The sequence below is a fragment of the Calonectris borealis genome, chromosome 4 (assembly GCF_964195595.1).
Source record: "Calonectris borealis chromosome 4, bCalBor7.hap1.2, whole genome shotgun sequence".
NCBI classification, from domain to species: domain Eukaryota; kingdom Metazoa; phylum Chordata; class Aves; order Procellariiformes; family Procellariidae; genus Calonectris; species Calonectris borealis.
The window spans coordinates 71,769,622-71,790,115 of record NC_134315.1 but is presented as its reverse complement, the minus strand read 5'-3'; the positions used below and the strand labels follow the sequence as shown (position 1 = coordinate 71,790,115).

At 44.3% G+C, this 20,494-nt stretch overlaps 1 protein-coding gene across 1 annotated transcript; it reads left to right on the top strand.

Annotated features, from left to right (window-relative positions):
* The first annotated feature begins 5,415 nt into the window (after nucleotides 1-5,415).
* MGST2 (microsomal glutathione S-transferase 2) lies at nucleotides 5,416-16,815 on the top strand. Its single transcript, XM_075150627.1, has 5 exons — nucleotides 5,416-5,483; nucleotides 10,509-10,608; nucleotides 11,819-11,889; nucleotides 13,766-13,847; nucleotides 16,635-16,815. The coding sequence occupies exons 1-5, from the start codon at nucleotides 5,426-5,428 to the stop codon at nucleotides 16,765-16,767; spliced, it is 444 nt and encodes a 147-aa protein (XP_075006728.1). The 5' UTR covers nucleotides 5,416-5,425; the 3' UTR covers nucleotides 16,768-16,815.
* Nucleotides 16,816-20,494: the final 3,679 nt, after the last annotated feature.

Below are 20,494 nucleotides of genomic sequence, written 5' to 3'. Positions count from 1 at the left end.
CCCTCCAGCGTGGAAGGGCTGGACCTGACGGGGGTGCGCCGGCTGGAGAGAGGTGGAGAAGCACAGTAGGAGGAAGATACTCTCCAGGGGCTTTTCTTTTCAAAATATGCCCGTGTAGATATGGCAGCCACAATATCAGCTGCTTACATTATTTTTCTTGAGGGAGCTGGCGTCTAGGTCCCTGCATGCTCTGTGACCTGCCAGGTGGGAGGAGGGTGCAGAGTCTGGAATTCAACGCTCAAAGGCAGCAGCAGGTACCCGTTCTGGTTCCTGTCTCTGCCATTAACCTCCTCTGTTAGCATGGCCAAGTCACACAAGGCTTTCAAGTGAATCTCAGGGAATCGGGTATCCCGCCTGATAGAAATTTGGGGGCAGCTGAATGCATAACTACAGCAGGCACCTTGGAAAACTCTCAGTTTTTCAATTATGACAATGACTGGGGCTGCTACATTCCTCTGGTAGCTAAGGTCAAGCAAACATCACTCTGACACCGAGAGCCAACATTTACCAGTAGCGTCTCGGAAAAGTCGAAGATGCAGGCAATAAAAAATAGCACACAGTTGTGACTGTCTGTAACGCAAGCCGTGCTGAAGAGCTGGCCAGGCTGGAGGGCCTGGCTCGCCAGCTACCTGAGCAGATGCTAAGATCTGCCTTATCGCCTGGAGGCATCAGATAAGGATGAAGATGAGCACAATTTACCTCCTACCTCCTAAGCATAGCTGATTTCCACAAAGGTGAAATTAAACTTCCTTCTGTATGGATGAAAAGACTCCCTCGAGCTGAGGTGGTTCGCTAATTAAAATAGCTCTTTGTCCAAGGTTAGCAAGTTAAAAAATAGCAAGTGCTACGTTGTCACAAATCTACTAGGTGTTGTGAAGGGAGACAAGAGATGTACAACCAACATGTCTTCAAATCTCTTGCTGAATCTCCATTAATCCCCTGCATTCGAGATATCACAGCAGTCACGCCGGCCTGGGGATCTGCTTCCAGTTGGTCAATAGCAACAGGAAAATCTTTAAACCTCCTTTTGATCCAGACATAAGTCGTACAGGATCTGCATCTCGCGGACCAGCCCTCGGCTCTCCCAAGACTACCTGCTGCAAACCGGAGGTACCGTACGCAGAGCCAGTGGGACTGCGCGACGCAGGAAGTATTCTAACGTCTGGAAGCACCGCGGCCTCCCAGCTCCCATCACTTATTAATGAGTTGTTATTCATTGCTGAAATGCTGCCAATTTGTATTATACAGGCAGTCAGGCAAGATGATCATGTTGGGCTGCAGCAGCTTTAGCCTGTGAGCGGGGCATGGAGTGTAAGCCACACTGATTTCCATCGGGTGAAGGATCTGGAAGAGTTGCTTCTAATCTTCAGGCATAATCACATGCACTGACAAAAGAAATGTGACTTTGCCTAACTCTCTCCTCAGACATGAAGTGACTACAAGGCCCACCACATCCCGTCTCCAGGCTGGTAGCTTTTGCAGCACACATCAAATCTCTCACAAGGAAAGTCAAAGGAAAGAATGGGAAATAGCTTTGTATACCGCATTTCCTCCTCCTCTTCTGCTGAATGGGAGAGGCAGGGTTTGCAGAATTCCCTTCTTCTGTTAGGCTGTACCTCTTCTCTGGAGATTTACCGCTTGTTCCAGAAATGGTCAGGTTAGGAAGAGGAGGTCTGAGACATGGGAGGTGAGGAACATTTGGCCTCTAGCCAGTTGTATGCCCCAGGTATTCCCTGATCACCATACACACACAGCTTTTTTACACGGCAGTGCAGATGTGCTTGTGTGTGCACCATTTTCCTGAACGGGTTCTGATAATCTCTCCCAAGACATCGCACTTCTGAGCTCCACAGAGCTGAGAACAGGTGAAGGTATTTTAAGAAAAAAACCACATTTTTTTAACAGAAAGGCACCATTTTAACAAAAAACAACCACACACTGTAATTACATGAAGGTACTTCTTATAATAATCTAGACTTCTCTTTTTGCTGCTGCTTTGAAAGCCTGCTATGATTACAATGGGATATTATGCAAGATTGGCACAGTTTATGTTTTATAAATATATGTAAAAATACATTATGCTCTATTGCAGTCCAGAATTGCATCCCAGATATGTTCTTGCAATGTCCAAAGTAAAAAAACGTAATGATACCCAAAGGCCATAAGGAAATCCAAGAGGCCTTGTGGGCATGCGGGAATTTATGTGCATATAGCAACTCACATTAACACTGATGGGAGTTAAAGCACATCAATCTTTTGTACACCCAGATGAGAACACCATGAACCAATTCTTTCCTGACTTATATCCAATATTGATGGAGGTGACATAAGGCTGCAGAAGGTGCAGATCGGGGAAGAACCCGAACCTCTGGCTACTATTCTATTTAATCCTTTTAAATCTGCTCTGCCACCACCATTAAAAATAGTCTGATCTCATGCCAGCAGTGTCCAGAGGATGGGGATGGAAAATGAGGCTCTGTTCTGTCATTTGGTAACAAAGCAGGGGACTCTGAATAACCAGACCTTAAAATGAACCAGATAAAATGGACTGTTCGTGCTTCCTCTGAGGCTCCATGCAAAGTATATATGAAACAACAGCAGACATGGGTTACAACTGGTATTTAGGAGGTAGAAATAGGAACATTTGAAGGAATAAATGTATTTTCTTCCTCTTTCACCTGTTTCATAGTTCTGATAAATTTAAAGCCTGAGTATGACCCAGCGGCAAAAAGGCCCATGTTCTTTCTAATATATTGTTGAAAAGCAGAGTAAATTAATAAACCGCAGAGCTCACTGCTGTTACTGCTGTAGCTAAACTGCTTTTGATACACGAGCTAGCCTCATACATTGTAATAGTCATGATTTACCCTATAAACATTTCCAGTAAAATACATGAGAGTTCAAATATGTTTTCCCTTCCAGCCAGAGGAGCCTCTCTGTTCTTCAGATCCTGTCTCCTGGAAGGTGTTTAAAAATAAAAGATGCTGCACTGCCACTTGTGACTGGCCTTTAAGAAGTTACACCGTGCACAGACTAAACACTGCCCTTTGCAAAGCTCTTTTCAGTTCTTCCAGAGACAAAAACTGAGCAGCTTTGACAGTGTAACTCCATTAAAAGAGCTTATTTGATCCGTCTGGTTTCACGCTTAAAATGCTTTTGGTCTCACTACCCCAACCATCTGCTCTCTCGTGACAGCAGTTCTGCCACCCTGCTGGGATTTGCCTTCGCTGCTGGTCAACAGGAGCTTCTCTGTTGAGAGAAGAGCCATCCTTTTTGGGAAGGTCTGCCAGGGACACACAGGTCAGCCAGATGCAGGACCACTAATTTGCCCTAAATCCTGGGGCTACGCGGACTCCCAGCTCTGATCTACAGCTGCTGCCTGAAACTAGCAAGTCCCGTCCCTACCCAGTGCTTCAGTTTCCGCTGCTGAAGGTTACGCTTAGAGAAACTTGTTTTCCCTGTAGAGCACGCATACAAAGTATGGTACAGGAGTAAAATACCACCGTTTCCAAATGGGAAAGACCTAAGTCTGGTAAGGTACCACTCTGACTTCACATTACATTTCACTGCTCAGAGCCTCTGTTCTTGCTTTGGACAGCTGCAGAAAACACATGCATTTACAACAGCAGAGATAAGCAAAGCACATATGAAACACATGCAAGTGAAGGAAATCCAAAGTCAAATTACACTCATCAGGAGCAAGCTGAGAAATCAGCCACAGACAAGCTGTCAAAATGTCCTGACATAACTGGAGAAATCTCTTGGTTGATCCTGACATCTATTTATATATCGGGCCTTATACACATCATAAAATCTCTGAGCATCTGAGGTGCTACTCTATTTCCAATCATAAATAAACCCAACCTTGTTTTGTATATGATCCGACTTCCTATTCTGGGTCACACAAGGAGGAAGCGTAACGCTAGATGAAGTTGCTTGTGGACTTTGTATGATCGAATTCATACATACTATGCAACTACAAACTCTCTGCTACCAGTGGAAAGTGAACAGAGTTTTAACCAGACTCTAGCTCAGCCATAATGGCCATGTAACTTATAATATTTCTGTGGATTTAACCCCCTGCCCTAGATTGTATTCCTGCCTACTTTTAAGTCAATCTTTGTCGGATTTTGCATGTCCATTGCCATTCTGAAATTCACATCCTTTGAATGAAGTCAGAAAAAGAAACATGACTTCAGTGTCGGCTGGCCTTAAAATGTTTAGCCCTTGTGGTTTTAACTTTTCAAATGACCGGCTCTGTCAGAGTTTTCCTTCACTTCCCCATATCAGCAGGGTGACAATGTTTTGAACACTTCTGAGCCAGCCCCTAAAAACATAGAGAGACTATGTGGTCAGAAAGCCTACCCATACTACAACAAGAACCACAATTAAAGCGCATAAATCAGCAATTAAAGAGTTACTAAGCACAAACATCCAACTACTGTTATTACAGTGTATCTACTCTTCCAGTCTTTAGAAAGAACAATATACTGAATTCATACCCAAGAAATAACATTTTAAAATTTGGCAAGGTAAAATAACTGATTTAAAGTCCTTTTTACGTTAGCCTGTAAAATTAGCAAATTTGACTGAAGTCGATGAAATATCCCACTTTAATATTAGCTGGAGACAAAGTGAATACCTAATCCTGGAGTCACAACAAACATTACACTGGTTTTGTTCCAGTGGTCTTACGGGATCATGAAGGCTAACGACATCGAGCTTCCTGATGAAAAAACGTTCCTTGAGAGAATCTCTCCCAGTTTTAGGACTAGGCATAAGCTATAGGAAGTGTACTCCAGGCAGCAAAGTGAGGGGGGATATTTCTTTCTTTCTCAGTTGTTTTACCCTTTGAACTATCCTGAACAATTCCTTTCTGCACGCTGACTACTTGTAAAGTGGCTGTCAAGTCATCCGCCAGAGCCTAAGTTGTACGCGTTCCGCAAAACCCGTAAATCAAGTGCAGGGACAGTACAAAGCTCCGCTCCCCCCTCGCATCTCCTGCACCTGCTGCTTTCGAGTGGTGCTGCTAGTGATGGATGCAGACCTCGCCACGCTACACCCTGTACGAACACAGAACAAAAAGTCTTCGCCCCCAAAGAGATTGCAACTGCAATTTAAGACATAAAAGAACGGCTGAATCCACAGAGGCGGGAAAGGCTGGTTTTGTTCTCTCGGCGCTTTCACACAGGCAAGAGGCAGGCAGGGCTGGCTGACTGCATTCGAACTTTTTTCGGGAATGAAAAATGCCCATAATTTTGCACTCTTGTTTTAAAAAGTTAGGCTGTTTTATTTCCAAAGGGCAGGCCTTTGTTGCTATGCTGAAAAGCACTATAATTCTCCCACCTGTTGTTTTTCCTTATTGCTCACTCGAGCTCTCTCCTCTATCCACACATCCTGCTTGCACACGGAAGCTGCTGCGAACATGGCTGGTGACTTAATTTTGCTTGCGGCTGTCTCTCTTCTTTCCGCCTTCCAGCAATGTAAGATCTGTGGGGTTGCATGGCTGGGGCTTGGGAGGTTTCCACCGGTTCTGAAGTACTGGAAATTATTTTATGATAAACTGGCTGCTCTGTAACTTTAATTTCTGAGAACTAAGATTTCTCTCACCGGCGCATTGTTTACCCTCTCTGCAGTCTGAGAGGGAGTAGGCTCAGTGGGACAGATTACTTTTCCCTGTGGGAGAAACTAATTTGTTTTCAATTCTATTTTGTTTGCTGACTTTTTGGAATCATACTAGTGTGAGAGCTTGTAACTAGCTGTAAAGTTACCCCAAAGCCACATCGTGTCTTGGTTTCGATTCTTATTTAGGCACCTATACAGTTGAAAACCTCAAAAGTGAGAGTAAATTTGTGAAATCAAATACACCAATGCTGGACTGAGAGTGCTGTGAAAACTGTTTCCTGAAATAGAGATATATACTAAGTGTCTGAAACGGAAGAAGAAAGCAAACCTTTACACCAGGCAGCAATAATATGAGGACATACTATGTCCTCATCATTACATTTCTTTAAGATCTAAATGGATTTATTTTATCCCCTGCTGATATGCCTCTGAGAATCAAGGACTAGGGAAAGAAGTGGGCAAGTCTGAGACGCTCTTTTTGCTGTGTTATCAGTCTAAAACTGCACTAGCGTTTTTAATGCTTGCCATTATTTTCTTTGAAATATGTTGATTCATATAGTTGTGTTTACACCAGGAAACAAGATACATTTTGAAGGTATTTGTGCTATACTAGTATGAGATTAAGAGCAAGTTAAAAATAATTACTCTGCCTTGTTTTCAAGTATCTATAGCACTGTCAACTTATCTAGCAAGCTATCTATGTGGCTTGATTGTTTGTTTATTTGTTCTCAAAGCCTCAACTACTGAAATAACATTTGTGCCTGGCAGAAAAAAAGCTTGAGAATGTGACCCTTCCAGGTTAAAAAAAGCCCAACACAGCAGAAGGCAAATAAAAAGCACCTAAAATTTACATTCTCTTTTTCTGTCATCAGATCAGCTACAACATATGTTTGTGATCTTCACAGAACATTTCTTTCTGGTGGCAATATTTACCATCAACTCCTGTGAAAGTTCAACCTGCCTGCCTTGATTTTTAACGTAAAAGTGTGAAGGATTAAAAACAAACAAAAACAAACAAACATTATCTGGAAAAGTACTGCAGTTTGAAAACTCAAGGAATTGTACAGATACTGAAACTGTGAAGGGAGGGGGAAAATACCTACGTTCTTCCTCGTGATGGTTAATCCATATTAGTTAATCTTAGTTAAAATCACAGAAAAGACAAGATAACCTGGGTTTTAATTTACACTGGCAGTCTGACATCAAGCCCGAAGAGAAACCTGTGTAAGAATCTGATCTGCTGATCCGATTTAAATCATCACAGCTTGGCTTACTTTCAGCACGCTTTCTAGCATGGGTAAACCAACACAGATTAATTTATGGGAGTTCAGACGAATGTTGTGAAACCGGCACCGTACGCATGTGTTAGAACCAGTTCATGCAAGGGGGGTAGCCCTGTGTGTGACCGCTTGCGAGGAACAAAACACGCAACACGCACAGCATACAACTCCGAGCTCTGGTTGCTCTTCTGTTTATTCTGCTGAGCCTCCGGTCCTGAGTTAGGAAGGTGCTAATGGGCAATACGGCCTCCCTGAAGCAGTGCTGGAAGTCAGGTTTCAGCTAGCAATCGTCAGGGGTACAAGATTTAGTGTCTCAGGACCATGAGTTATTCAAAGAATCAGGTCAGTCGAAGATTAAGCTGTGCAAGAAATGCTCTAGGGTAGAAAGAGGGAGCAGAAACAATTTCAGGATGTGGTTTCCAGTCATGAATCCAGTTTTAAGCAGCTAAGATTTGCTTGAGAGATTAGTGTTTTGTAGATGGATGGGAAAACAAAGGAATCCAATGAAAGGACCGAGTGAATCCCAACCACTGATATAGGAGAGAACAAGGAGGACAGGAGTCCCACTACTCCTCTATTTTGAAGCATCTCTCTGAACTAGCACCTTTTAAAATCACTCTTAGTAATTCCAGGACCCAGTAAGACATTACTAAAAAGCATTTGATTTTTTTTTTCTTAAAAGGTTGTTAGGCCAGGCCATGCAAATTAACATGCACTATCATACACTGCAATCCAGGTAGCAGCTTCTCTACAGGCTTTTTAACACATATAAAATGTTTGAGAGTAATGTTCCTTGAAAGCCTGCTTTGTCCCATGTTTTCAGAGTAAAGATATTAACTCAGTAACCATAAATGCCACCTGAAGATGAATGTAAAAAAAAGCAAACAAAGGCAAGTCAAGCATACTTTGTAACTACCTCAGTCATGTAATTTAGCCTTCTAGAATTGAACAGCTTGATACAGGGGGAAGAAAAGGCTATGAAAATCTTTACTTACTCCTGCGGCAATGCTTTCTGCAGTCCTCACGACAGCACCTCCAGTGGGTGGGGCAGAAGAGCTCTCCCATTGCTTTATTATTTACTTTAGCCCTTGTTAAACCATAATCGCAAAACTTAAATTTGGAGTTACATCGCTACTTCCCATTCACCAGAAAGGAACTAAAAGGCAAGTCCTATGCAGTTAACAAAAAATACAGTAATTATTCCTCTCTTGAGATCTTTTCGAGTCCCTGGTTGGCACCTGTCTTGTTCTGCACACCGGGCTCACCTTTTCTTGTAAGGTGACAGACATGACTCTAATTCTCCCGTTACGCAGTGCCACAGCTTGGTTTTCATTGGCATATAAAAGCCCGCTCGTCCCTAATTGAAGCAAAGTTCCCATCAATCAGAGTGGAAGCCACTAAAGAAGTGGATTTTATGATGGTCGGCCGTACTACCGTACGATCACAACCTGTTTCTGCGTACGGTTAACCAGAGTCTCCCATGTGCAAATCTCTGCCCCTCAAACTAGAGCCTTGCTGACCAAGCAATACCAAGGGCAAATCGCATCAGAGCTGAGGCCAGGGTTATACCATGGCCTTGACGATTTGCTTTGGTTAATTGTACTGAACAAAAAAGAACGATTTGGCCCCTACAGTGCCTTAATCTTCTTATTTTCCCCAGTAAGTTTATTTTGTCCAGCATCTGTTCAAGGTTTTTTTTCAACTGATTTGGATGCAATGAGCCGCCTTGGCTTGCCTTAGTTCTTCAGCAGAAAAAACCTCGTCCCAGACTGGTTGTAAGCATTGAACGGCTCCGTGTGGCCAGAAAACAAGGAACACTTTGCTGGCTAAAGACGCCATTGCACAAAACACTATGGCTCACCTACCACTTTGACTGATAAGCCAGGCAGGATTTGCCAGCACGTAGCATTTGTCATAAAAAATAGATCATTTTGAGGGCGACAGGAGTTAAAAAGCAACTTTTCAGTTAAGTTTTCCGGGAAAATATTTCTCAGATGTAATTCTTGTGCTTCCAAAATTTTCAGTCTCCCTGAAGCATGTTCCCTAAGCCCTCCCTGCTACCATTCTTCCCTTCTGAAAGGGCTGCAAGGTGGCAAATAACGGATGAATCACCAGGCATGACAAGAGATGCGTGGGTGGGAGTGGAGGAGGTCTTGCTGGATGCAAATACGATGAAAGGTCCTGTAAACCTGCCTTGCAGAGAGACACCTGAGACGCTCTGACTAGGCTCTGGAGAGAAAGGTTAAGAGGTCACTTAAACGCAGCCCGTAATTACTTATGTGGGGAGAAGACAGATGGAAAATGCTTTTTTGGGAAAAGGCTTTGGCCGCAAGGCTAAGACATAAGAGGTGCACAGGGCAGCTCCACTAATATCTCCAGCTGCACTTTAATGCCACTGCCCCCAGAAGGGAGGACAGAAGGTATGCTCTAGGCTTGCCCCTTAGACAAGTCTTTTTAGTGAGCTCAGGTGGGTGCCTGGTTTCTGGATCCAGGTAAAGTTTAGGTACAAGGTAGATAGCGAGCTTCTCATACAGGGTGGCTATGACACAGCCGGAAAAATAACTCTAGGTACCCAGAGAGTTTTAAAGCCAAAGAGGGTGTTGCCCAATAGCTCTGCTGCATACAGAAAATTGCTGTCTGCGTATTGCCTTTTGTCCTTGCGAGCCTCTGTTCAACGTTTAGGGGGAGACTTCTGCAATGAGGACATCAGTAAAATGAGGTATACATATACACGTCAGAAGCGATCCTAGAAATACAGGTCAGAAGTGCAGAGATAGTGTTTGATTGGTTTGGGGTTTTTTGGTAAGTAACTGATGTTTAGTCACTGTACAGTAAGTAATCTATCTTTTTCATGGCACTACATCAGTTCTAAAAAATGCTTTTTACGAGACAGGTAAGTACTATCAGCTCCAATCAGTGGAGGTGGAAACAGCAGAGGTCCTCCAACAGATAGCTCTCAGAGCTCTCCAGCAGATGAGGTGGAGAGCAGGGAACAGGCTACAGCCTCCGCAGTTGCAGCTCTCTGCTCTTTCCAACATGCTGAATTTTGAGAGCCCGAGACAATAACAACAGATGGAAAAGCACGCGCTATAAGATACAGGTAAATAAGTTTAAAGAGGTGGCTACCAGATTTTTGTTTCCAAAGATTGTAATGCTACCCCATGCTCCAAAGAGTCATAGCTCTTAGCGTCACTAAACCGAAACGACCATACGCTATTCAAGCAAGTAGGGAAGTGGCCTCCATCAGGGCCATTTGGTTACTGAGATACTGCTAAGGCAGCACACCGCTCCTGGGCTGTGCAGTTCTAGGATTCAGATGAGGCGGAAGGATATTTAAGTCATATCTAGTGTAGGAAATGCAAAAAGAGAATGAATATATTTCTGAAATAGCAATTTTTCACCTTCCTCATGAGTGTCACTCTTGAAGATAAGATCTAAACTTTTGCAGGGAAAAGCTAGTTTATCTAATATTGGTCTCTTTCTGTCAAACCAAATGGAAAGAGCTGAAGAACAATGACCTCTATTTTAAAAATTACTGACTTGTTAGGGACGCAACTGAGCCAAGGAACTGTGTAATTCGTGAGCCCTTATTTTTGCTTACAGGTCATTTTGCTTGGCTGGTGGGGAAATCAAGAATGAAGCACAAGGTCATGCCCCCAGCTGTCACTGGAGCTCCAGAATTTGACAGAACATTTCGTGCACAGTAAGTCTGGAGATCATTAAGATGGTTGCAATGAATAACAATTCAGTCCAGAAGAGAAGCCAAAACGTTATTGTAAAAAGTTACCTTTTCTTTGCATCCTTTGCTCAAAAAAAAAAAAAAAAAGAAAAATAATGAACAGATCACTTTTCAAATGGTTCAGCTATTATTTTAACGATAATGGGGTAAGTTCAGCTCATTTAAAAATTCTGATCAAACTAGGCAATCAGATTTACCCAAACCTAAGTAGGGGCTGAGAGCTAATTGACTAACTTAGAGAATTCAGGTGTTCTGGACCTAGCAAGCTGTGCTGTCAGTTCTTGGACTGTGGCTAACACCAAACACGTGGAAGACGAGCACAGAAAACCTCTGTCTTCACAGTGGATAATGGTGGAATAGCCTGACTAAGAGGACAGCATTTTCCTAAAGGGCTTCAATTTGTGATTAGCTAATGACCCTATGCAAAAGTATTTGTATTTATTTCAAACAGTCCCATCCGCTGTAACTGTAGTTGTAGTGGATAACAATAATGAGACATGGAATACCTTAGACAACACATTAGACAACAGAATATGTTAGATATAGAAGGATGCCTAATTCGTTAAAAAGAAATTCATTCAGAACAACCAAAAAAGATATCCCAACAAAATATTGGTGGGAAAACTGGTGATGTCCACAAATAAAGATTAGGAGATCTTATCTCTAAAGATAATAAAGACCTTCACCATAAGAAGATCTATCGTGTGCTGTCTGTGCCTGACAGCACTTCATAAAGGCAGCTGGCCTCAGCAGGGCAATCCAGGCTGCCTACGCACAGCTCTATGCTTCCTCTTGCAGTCCCGGGAATGCTGACCCACTTGCATACCGAGTATGGAGATAAGTGATTAACATCACATCCATGTGCTGGAATTCCTGCCTTTCTGCTGCACAAGCACTTGATTTAGGATTATTTGTCCTATTTATTTCCGTGTAGTGGGATCCAGATCCTTGTCTAAGTTTAAAGACCAGGAAAATATTTGAAATAGTTTGTATTTGAGATTACAAAGAAGAGAATTTTTAAGAACACCTAATGCTGGCTTGACTGTGCTCCCACTGGATTCAACAGCATTAACTGTAGTGGCAACAAAATGAGGCCAAAGCTGATTCTCCTTGAAAATCCCACCTATAGTTTTTTTCCTTTCCAGACTAATGTTCTTTCAAATTTATTCTGCAGACAAAACTGCGTGGAGTTTTACCCCATATTCCTGACTGTCCTCTGGACTGCAGGATGGTTTTTTAATCAAGGTAAACACTTTTCATTTTTATCTGGGACTGAGAAGTTTTACATAACTTTTTAAAACACTTTAGTTTTATGAGGAGGTAAATGACTGTAGGCATCTTTTTCCCTTCTTTTAATTGCATTACCTTAGCATAGCCTTCCTAGAAGAATGCTCAGTGACACTGAAATCCCCGCTTAGTCATGGCATTTCACATAGCCCCACCAGCTTTCACTTCTCTCTGCAAACCAAGGAGCCCGTGCATGGCGCATTTATCATACATTCATTGGATTTGCATGGTGAATCGTTCAGAAAAGCAGCTCCCAGATGCTTCCCGCTAACGATTATTTGCACATTACGGGACAATTCTCACAGGACATCAAGCATAGCTATGGTCCCTGGGGAGGAGGCAGCCTGAAAAGACTCGGGTCGGAGCACTCATGCCTGTGGCTGGACCCCTGGCTGATGGAGACGGAGATCAAGCCAACAAACCTTTGGGTTTTTACATCGCAGATGAGTGACACCACCACTGGGCTATGACTTGTTTGTTCTGGGACACAGCACTGAGCACTGAAGCACAGTCGTAACAGCGGCATCTCCAGCCATAGGCACTGTACTTCAGGTCTGCGGCGGGGACTCGGGAAAATCTATTATGTTTTCTCAGCCACCTAGCAGGGGGGCATTTTTTGGCCAAATGTTCTGAACTCAGACGCCACAGAGCTTTCATACCTCTCACTCTGTTGGACTTTCCTAGGTGGGTCTGTGATGTCTCCTAACAGTGATGGGATGGACTCTCGTAGAGCTAGAACTTGTCATGGAGCCTAATTTTTGCATTCTGTTTTATTAACCCTTCCCCAGCTGATGTTTTAGAAGCATGAAGTCTGTGGGCTGGAGGAAGGATAACTAGCTCGTGCCCACTATACCTCTCTTTCCTGAATGACTCGCTTTCTTCTCCATTTTCTATGTTTGCTCCAAAACAATAATTTTGTTTTGGGGCTCTCTTATAGCCAGAGCCCCATCTCCACTGCAAATCCAATGTAAATCCAAGCACCACTTAAGTCAACAAATTGGATACAAGATAGTACATCTGCTCATAGACAGACACTTGAATCGAGGAAAATCACACTTGCTAACCAGCAACACAGACATGTGCTGTCGTATGTAAGAAAAGAAGGATTATGTTAACCTCCTCTTCAAGTCATTTTTTCAGCTGAGCACCTCCCATAGGTATGTTTACAGGAGTTAATCCAGAACACAGTAAAAGCCGTCCTCTGTAATACTTGCTCGCACGGTTTGAAAGAACACAAAATTATCCAGCTTAGTCCTGGATAATACGACTGACCTACACACCCTGCTCCATCTGTCAAACGGAGGTGACTTTATACTCTTCCCACAGGGAGGTCAGAAAGCTAACTTCGCTACAGCTTTCTCTCATGTCCTTGGATAAAAGCTGCTATATAAATGCAAAGCAGGTTATTAACAACATAAATAAGATTCTCTTTCTAAAACAAACACTCCCCTTTAGCATGAACTGCCATAACAATACAAAATGACAGCGCTGGGTCAAGCCACAGTGCTCCAACCCACTGTCCTGTCTCTGGGATAACCACCAAACTGGGGGGGGGCTACAGATTCCCGTCAGTTCCTGACATCTCCTTTTCAGGGAATGCTTTTAGATTTTTTGGACAGTCCTATGCCCACCCCGTATCTGTAAACCCGTATCAAGAGCCTCCTGTAGTGAATGATTAAGAATACATATATCTCTTTTGAATGATTCTTTCCCAAGATAACTTCCCAGGGTATGGGTAGCTATGAAAATCCCCAGAGCTATACAACTAGAAAACATACCTAATTTTTTAGTTTTCTAACTGTTTTTTTTCCCCTATTAATCTTTTCTTTCTTAGAAGTAGCTTCCTTTCTGGGTGTGTTGTACGTGTTTGCCCGCTACAAGTACTTCCATGGTTACGTACAGTCTGTGAAAGGAAGGTAAGGAGTTACCAGCTGAACGCCGGTTCAGAGCTCCAGGCTGTGGTCTGAAGCTGGGCTGGGAGCCAAGGACTGGCAGTGAAAAGTGATATAACTGAATGCCACACGTGTGAAGTGTCAGCAGGAGGTCTGAAGCGGAAACCCTCGGGGAAGAGGGCTGGCTGTTACAGTAGAAGCCTAGGTTAAGACGCGCAGGTGCTACAGGTCACAGGAGAGAAAAGGTTTGATGCTCACCTTGTGGGTGCCTGCTTTGTACCGAGCATGTTGGCAACCAGGCTCGGAGAGCACAGTTTTGCAGCTCAGGACTGCTGTAGGATGGGAGACTGCTCAGGCAAGGCTTGCACGGTGCCTGCCTGTCTGCTATTTTCATTTTTCCTCAGTTTGTCACATTAAGACCTTTACTCTAGCCATACAAAATGCACTAAAGGAAGCAAGCAAATCTGGTCTTGTAGGCTGATGAACTTTCACCAAACAGATAAGAGAACACAGCTTCAGATAAGCATATGTTAATGAATGTTAAGTGCACAGCATCTCGTAACATGAATTCTGCTTCAAGAAACATGCGTGCTGGCAAAACACCCCTCCACTGTAAACATCAAACACGCAGTTTATTTCTTGTTTCACTGAAGCCACTGCACTATCTTCTGGGTCCTGACCTAAGGCTCCTCTTCCAGCACACATATCAGTCATAAAAAGAAAATAGCACGATATATGCTTGTCATAAAATTAAAAGACTTGGGATGTATATATCCAGAGGAAGATACAAAATGATCAGATTATTTTGTAGTGAATAATCCCGCAGCAGCAAAAGACTATACTACGGGGCTATTTTCCATAGCTTGTATACTGATATTACCATTCTCCTTCACACTACAGTCTCCTCCAATCCTTTAGCCTCTTTGGAAGAGCTGTTGCTTAAGAGAAGGGAGAGGCTACGTATTCCAGAGCAAATATATGGAGATAATTTTATATTTCCCAATAAGAGATGCAATAATTCAAATGATGCAATGAACACCAACCAGACGACTAGCAACTTTTAAGGAAGTTTGGGGAGCAAACCAGTCTAAATAAATGAACAAGAAGAGCATAACGGACTTTTCTTTAATCGAGAAACTAAGAAGTCCTTTGTTCAAGAAATCTTTCCCAGGCTTTACTTCAGTAGTCTTAGATTCAGCCTCTCAAGGAAGCCTAAGGAGAGTGGCTGGCTTCACTATGAGGCAGAGTTTTACACCCTGGTGAGACTCTAATTTCTCTGCATCGAACAGAAGGTGCCGAGCGCCAGCCTGGCAGCCCTAGAAGACGGCTTTGCTCAGGAGGCCTGCTGCTGCCGGCTGGCTGGGGCTGACCTCCGGCGGGCGCTTCAGCTAGCAACAGGTCAGCACAGGTCAGGCACGCAGAGCCCGGCCCCGAAACATAACAACAAGCCTCCAGCAGCCCTAGTAGCGAGGAGGTAATCAGTCTTCACACTGATTCTCAACCATAATCACTGACTACAGCTGTGCTAGTTATAAAGACAAACCCGGTCCGCGTGCTCAAAGAGCTGGTTACGGCACATACTCGTGCCCTTGACTACATGAATTGCAGTTCAGATTTACCAAGGCTGGATTTTTTAAGAACACAACAGGAACATGCACCTTCTACTCGGTTTCTGTGCTGGAGAGGCCTTTGAAGTGGGCTGTATCCTTTACCCTTCCCTCCAGCTGGCTCTGACAGACAGTCAAAGGGCTAAGCTAAAGACTTCTCACGCTCTCCTGAAACTGAGGAAATCTCACACTTCACCATTTTGAAATCCGCATCTAGATGTGGCACGCCCAGAAAGGCTACTTATAGCAAGTCTTTAGGCACCAGTGAGATTCTCAGGCTCCCCGCACCCCCAGCAGTGCCCGAGCCCCTAACCTCTTCAGCTTCTGTGGGTATGGGGATAGCTAGCTATAAATGGAAGGCTGACAAGCTCCTCAGACCTCTCTCCCATGCCAACGTGATGGGATTCTCCAAAGAGACCTTTTGTTGCTTGCTTTGCCGGCAGAGGCCAACCCAGCAGCGACTCCCAGAATAATGCCTGTCAGACCGGAGTCTGCACCAAGGCAACTGGGCACAGCCCCGGGAGAGCGTGCATGGAGGGGAAGCTCCCTGCTCACGTGTGCCCAAAAAGCGAGCTCTGCGTTTCAGAGCTAAAGGGCTCTCCCAGCCTCTTCTGCGGGAGCTTTCCATTTTGTACAAATAAAATAACCTGACCCTCTCCCATCGCCGGCGAGTGCCCTAATCACTGATTTTTTAGGATCAACACTCTTCCTTTCCAGTCCAAAAATCCATCTCCAAGTCAAAGTGGTAACCAGCAGCAGACCTCCCAGCTCAGCGGAGAGTACCTGACCCACAGATGTGGATGCAAGAGAGACGCGCACCTCTCCCTCAGCCCCAAAGGCTTCTCTCCCACACTCCTACACCTAGAGTTGCAGTGAGGTGCTCAAGCCTGTCTGAGGCTCTACCTACAGCTCTTCATGTCGTGGGATGAAGTAGCTTCATCCTGGAGCAGGTTCCTAACTTCCATGTGAATATTTAGAAACACTGGGGGAGAGTTTTCCCATAGAGAGGATATTAGGAATCTCTCTTCTCCGCAGCAAAAGTCACGTGCGGGAGTGGTTTATTACCGAAACACCCCAAGGTAGGGTTGCAGCAGTGATCCTTTCTGATTCTACACACCTCTTCTTAAGTGGTGTGGACAAGCAGTTTCGCTGTAAACACACCATGCGCAGCTCGTAACAGTATTTTTCTGCTTTCCTCTTCCAGGTTAACAGGTTTTTATTTGAATCTGGTAATTCTGATTTGCTTGATAACCTTGGGTGCAGCTGGGATTGTTAACAGCTTTCTGGATGAATACCTGGACTTCAGCATTATGAAAAAACTACATAAATTGTTCTGAAGACTGGGGGTTTTTAATAAATAAATAAATAATGTGGATGCTTTCCCTGAACACCAAAAAGATTATAAGCTGCATGTGAATAAAGCATCAGAGCTCTTTACTAACAGCCCGTTGCAATGCAAAATGCATGTTTTTCCCGAGCGGTTTACGCTTTCTCCTTTCCCTACACTCTTGAAAAAGACTCAGTAAAAGAATGTCATGTCACATCTGCATTTGCAATTAAACGTTCTGTTTTCCCATACAGTAGTGTAAACCCTAAACAAATTACATAAAACTAAAACCATTAATTCACTAAGTCATTTAGTTGCTACTGGCACTACAAACGTCAGCCCATCTTACCCAATGTCCTTCAGCTTTGCCAACGCCTCTGTGGTCTTCCTTCCCTCCTCTTCATTTCCCCCAGCAGCGCCATCCGTTCTGCACAAATGTAAAAAACACGCTTCAATGCAATACGCTGCTGCGAGGTCCCGATTTTCCAAGTACATCCAATCCCACTGCAGGAGGCTGTTTAAGCATATTTGGGAACACTGCTTTCTTCAGGAAAACATTTAAAGCTGCACTCGACCCTACGTTTGTGTGAAGGCCTTTTGATTTTATACACACGTTTACAGTTCAACACACGCTCAAACGCTCTTCTCGTAGAAGCGGGGCCCTCCTGTAGGCAGATCCCGGTCCTCACACAAAGCTTCTCGAAGACAGGCTGTACCCACAGCGCGGCTCTTGCGAGAGGGAGAGCCAGCCCAGACGAAAAGAAGGCACAGATGCTCGTCTAACAATTGGGTCTACTGCATTGTCTCCCGCCAAGGCACAGATGGCTGGGGTGTGGGAAAGACTAGACAAACGTCCCAGCATGGCCACAGCTCTGGGAATCATAAAATGACAATGAAAAGCAAACTGACTCGGAAAACAGTTTTCTGCTAAAAGGGGGGGGGAAGTCATGGCGTAGCACCGTTAGCTGTAAGTATGTTGATGGTCAATTTAAACTATGTAGAAGAACAGAGAAGCAAGGCCATGCCTGACTATTTTGGTAACTCCTGATAATTCAAATTATTTAGGCAATGCTGAATATATTAATGCTAGCTAGAGCCAGCAGGCAGAAATTTTCCTTGTCATGCCTTGTCATGCCATGTCAATAATGAAGACATTATTCAGCCAAAAAATCCTGCACGTTTATATGATGAAAATGCTTATGGTCTTTCTAAAAGGGTACTGAGATTGATAACCTGAGCACAAAATAATTGAGTGTTGGATCAGGTTCACAAAAAACTTCTATATGAAAAAGGTGGACACATTGCATGTGCAGCAGTTAGCTTGGGATTAAAAGGCACAACTTCGTGCCTGCAGGTGGCAAAGGCTGAAACGGCATTTGAAACAATAAAATGAAACAAGTGCAAAGGTGCAAGACTTGGGTCCAATAACAGCTGCCGAGGGGAAAGGACAGATCGTGACAGTGAAGAGGCTGGAGCTGACACAGCTGCGGAAAGGGCAACTCCCTGGCACTTGCCTCCAGGGAGAAAGTACAACAGGGCCAGATGTAACATCCACAGAAATCACCGGGAATTGTTCCGCTAACTTTCCTTCGATGGGCTGAAAGACAGAAAACCCACCTACCCACCTGCCAGTGATGCCCTCAGACAGTCGTGGGCCGCAGGCAGTGCGGCCACCAGAAGAAAGTCCAAGACGAAGGTCCAAACTGCGTAACAGGCTTGAAATACACAATAGAGGAGGCCCAAGGGTTGGTAACGGTGTTCAAATAGGTCTTTGCCTCTGAAATTATTCCATTCCAAGCTTACCTGTTGTAGTGGTCTGGCGTGTTTATAGATAGCTTCCCATACCCCATCCACTCCAAGAAAGGAATAAACTGCTGTCGCACAGGGACAATTCCACCTGCCAAAAACGGCGGGTGTGGGGCTGCCAAGCACCACCCGGCTGCAGAAAGCCAGGGTGCTAGGGGATGAGCGCGAACCTAACATCGCAGGGGCTGCACCGCTAACGAGAGGGCAGAAGTAGGCCTAGAGCTGAGGATGCCGCCTGTCTTCTGAGTCACTGCTTTTTCCCCAGGGAGCCAGGACAGAATGTCTATGATCGAAAAGTGTTAAAGACTGACTCATCTATCATTAGAAACAACATACACCTGTAACAGATGGATGCTGGCAGTGTCGGTATTCAGTTTAACTCCAGCGAGAACCACACCATTTTCTGCCTGCGGACTGAGGAGTCGGTATCAGGCTGCACGTTCAGCATACACCGTGAGCTGACGCAAGTGTTCATCTGTCGGTCAGACCGAAACGATGGTGGTCCCTGCTGCAGCATCAAAGCCAGTCGCTACCTAGGGGCCTCTTGCTGAAAGCGGCTTTTCTCAGCAAGCCCCCTGCCAGCACTTGCTGAGGAGTAACTTCGGCAGGCTGCTCTGATCGGGGCCAAGCTCCTCCTTTGTGCCCTATATATCCACGTTTAGAATGGTAAAGGACTGACATTAAGGAGAGAAGGGGAACCTCACCTTAAAGGTTGTACGTGGAGCCAAGCCACACTGACATCCCGAACAGCAAGCTGTGCAAACAGAGGTCCATCGTCTGAATCCCCCACGACTCCCCAGTAGGCTGGAAACACGGAGAAATCGGTGTCGAGCCTTGAAGCTACATGGCACGTTTATCTTGAACAGGTCATATAAATTCAACAAGTCTACAGGCACTTTCCAGAAGGCTTCTGACAACACAATTCTCACACTGTAGTAGTGTGTAGAGAGGGAACTACTCTAAGCACGCGTCTTCACGCTTCCCCAGTTTGCCTATCTCTTCTTTCCAACTTCTACGTCCAACCCTGCACCTCCCTTCTTCCACCCCACCTCGCCTCCCCAGATCTCAGCCGCAGGACTCCTACATCCTGGGCTCTCCGTCTTGTGTCCTCCCCTGAAAGCACTTCCTACTCCCTACTTTTGCTCCCTACATGGAATAAATGCAAAAGTTTGGAGCTGCCACCTCTAACGGGCCCAGCTGGGGAAAGAGGGGTGGCCTGGTACCGGCTATACCCTGCCTGTCGCGCCCCGACCCCGGCCGGGCGAGGGCAGCTCCGCAGGGTGCAGAAATGAAGCAGAAACCCCAGGGCCGAAACCGGCTTCCCTCCTCCCCCTGGAAGATCACCCCCCGAGGCGCAGGAGTGGGGTGAGAGATGATCCTATAAACCAGCCTGGTATATGACTCAGATAACCATCTTTTATTTGTTTTTGTTTGTTTGTTTGTTTGTTTTTGTTTTTGTTTTTCTTTAAAAGTGGTATGTTAACATCAGGAATTTTTCTACATTTTCAGAGCTCTGTACAGGTCTTAAAAGGAAATAAGCAATGCTTAATGTACAAAGTAAAAACAGAAAACTAGAAAAATCTGAATAAAATGGAGCAAGTTGCTGTCAGGGATACAGTACAAATTAGTAATTAGACGTCATCTGAAGTGCAATACCACTGCAGTAAGGATGAGTTAAGGAATGAAATAAAAATACTCTATTTTAAACAAACAGTATATATATATATATTTATATGTATATATTTTACAGATAGTAGACCCAGTGATATCTGTAGAATTGTAAAAACATATTTACAAATAACCTTTTTTTTTAACATTACATATACATCAGCACCATAGTAAGAAAGAAAAAAAACAACCCCAAATCTATTAAAATCTACCTCTCTAGTACTTGGTCCCAGTACGGAGTATTTGGAGGAAGCTTTACAAAG

Excerpts from the sequence above, each read along its gene's own strand:
- MGST2 (XM_075150627.1), top strand. The coding sequence starts at position 5,426 with ATGGCTGGTGACTTAATTTTGCTTGCGGCTGTCTCTCTTCTTTCCGCC. Across the intron at positions 10,609-11,818 it reads GACAGAACATTTCGTGCACA|ACAAAACTGCGTGGAGTTTT; the intron begins GTAAGTCTGGAG and ends TTTATTCTGCAG. Across the intron at positions 13,848-16,634 it reads GTACAGTCTGTGAAAGGAAG|GTTAACAGGTTTTTATTTGA; the intron begins GTAAGGAGTTAC and ends TTCCTCTTCCAG.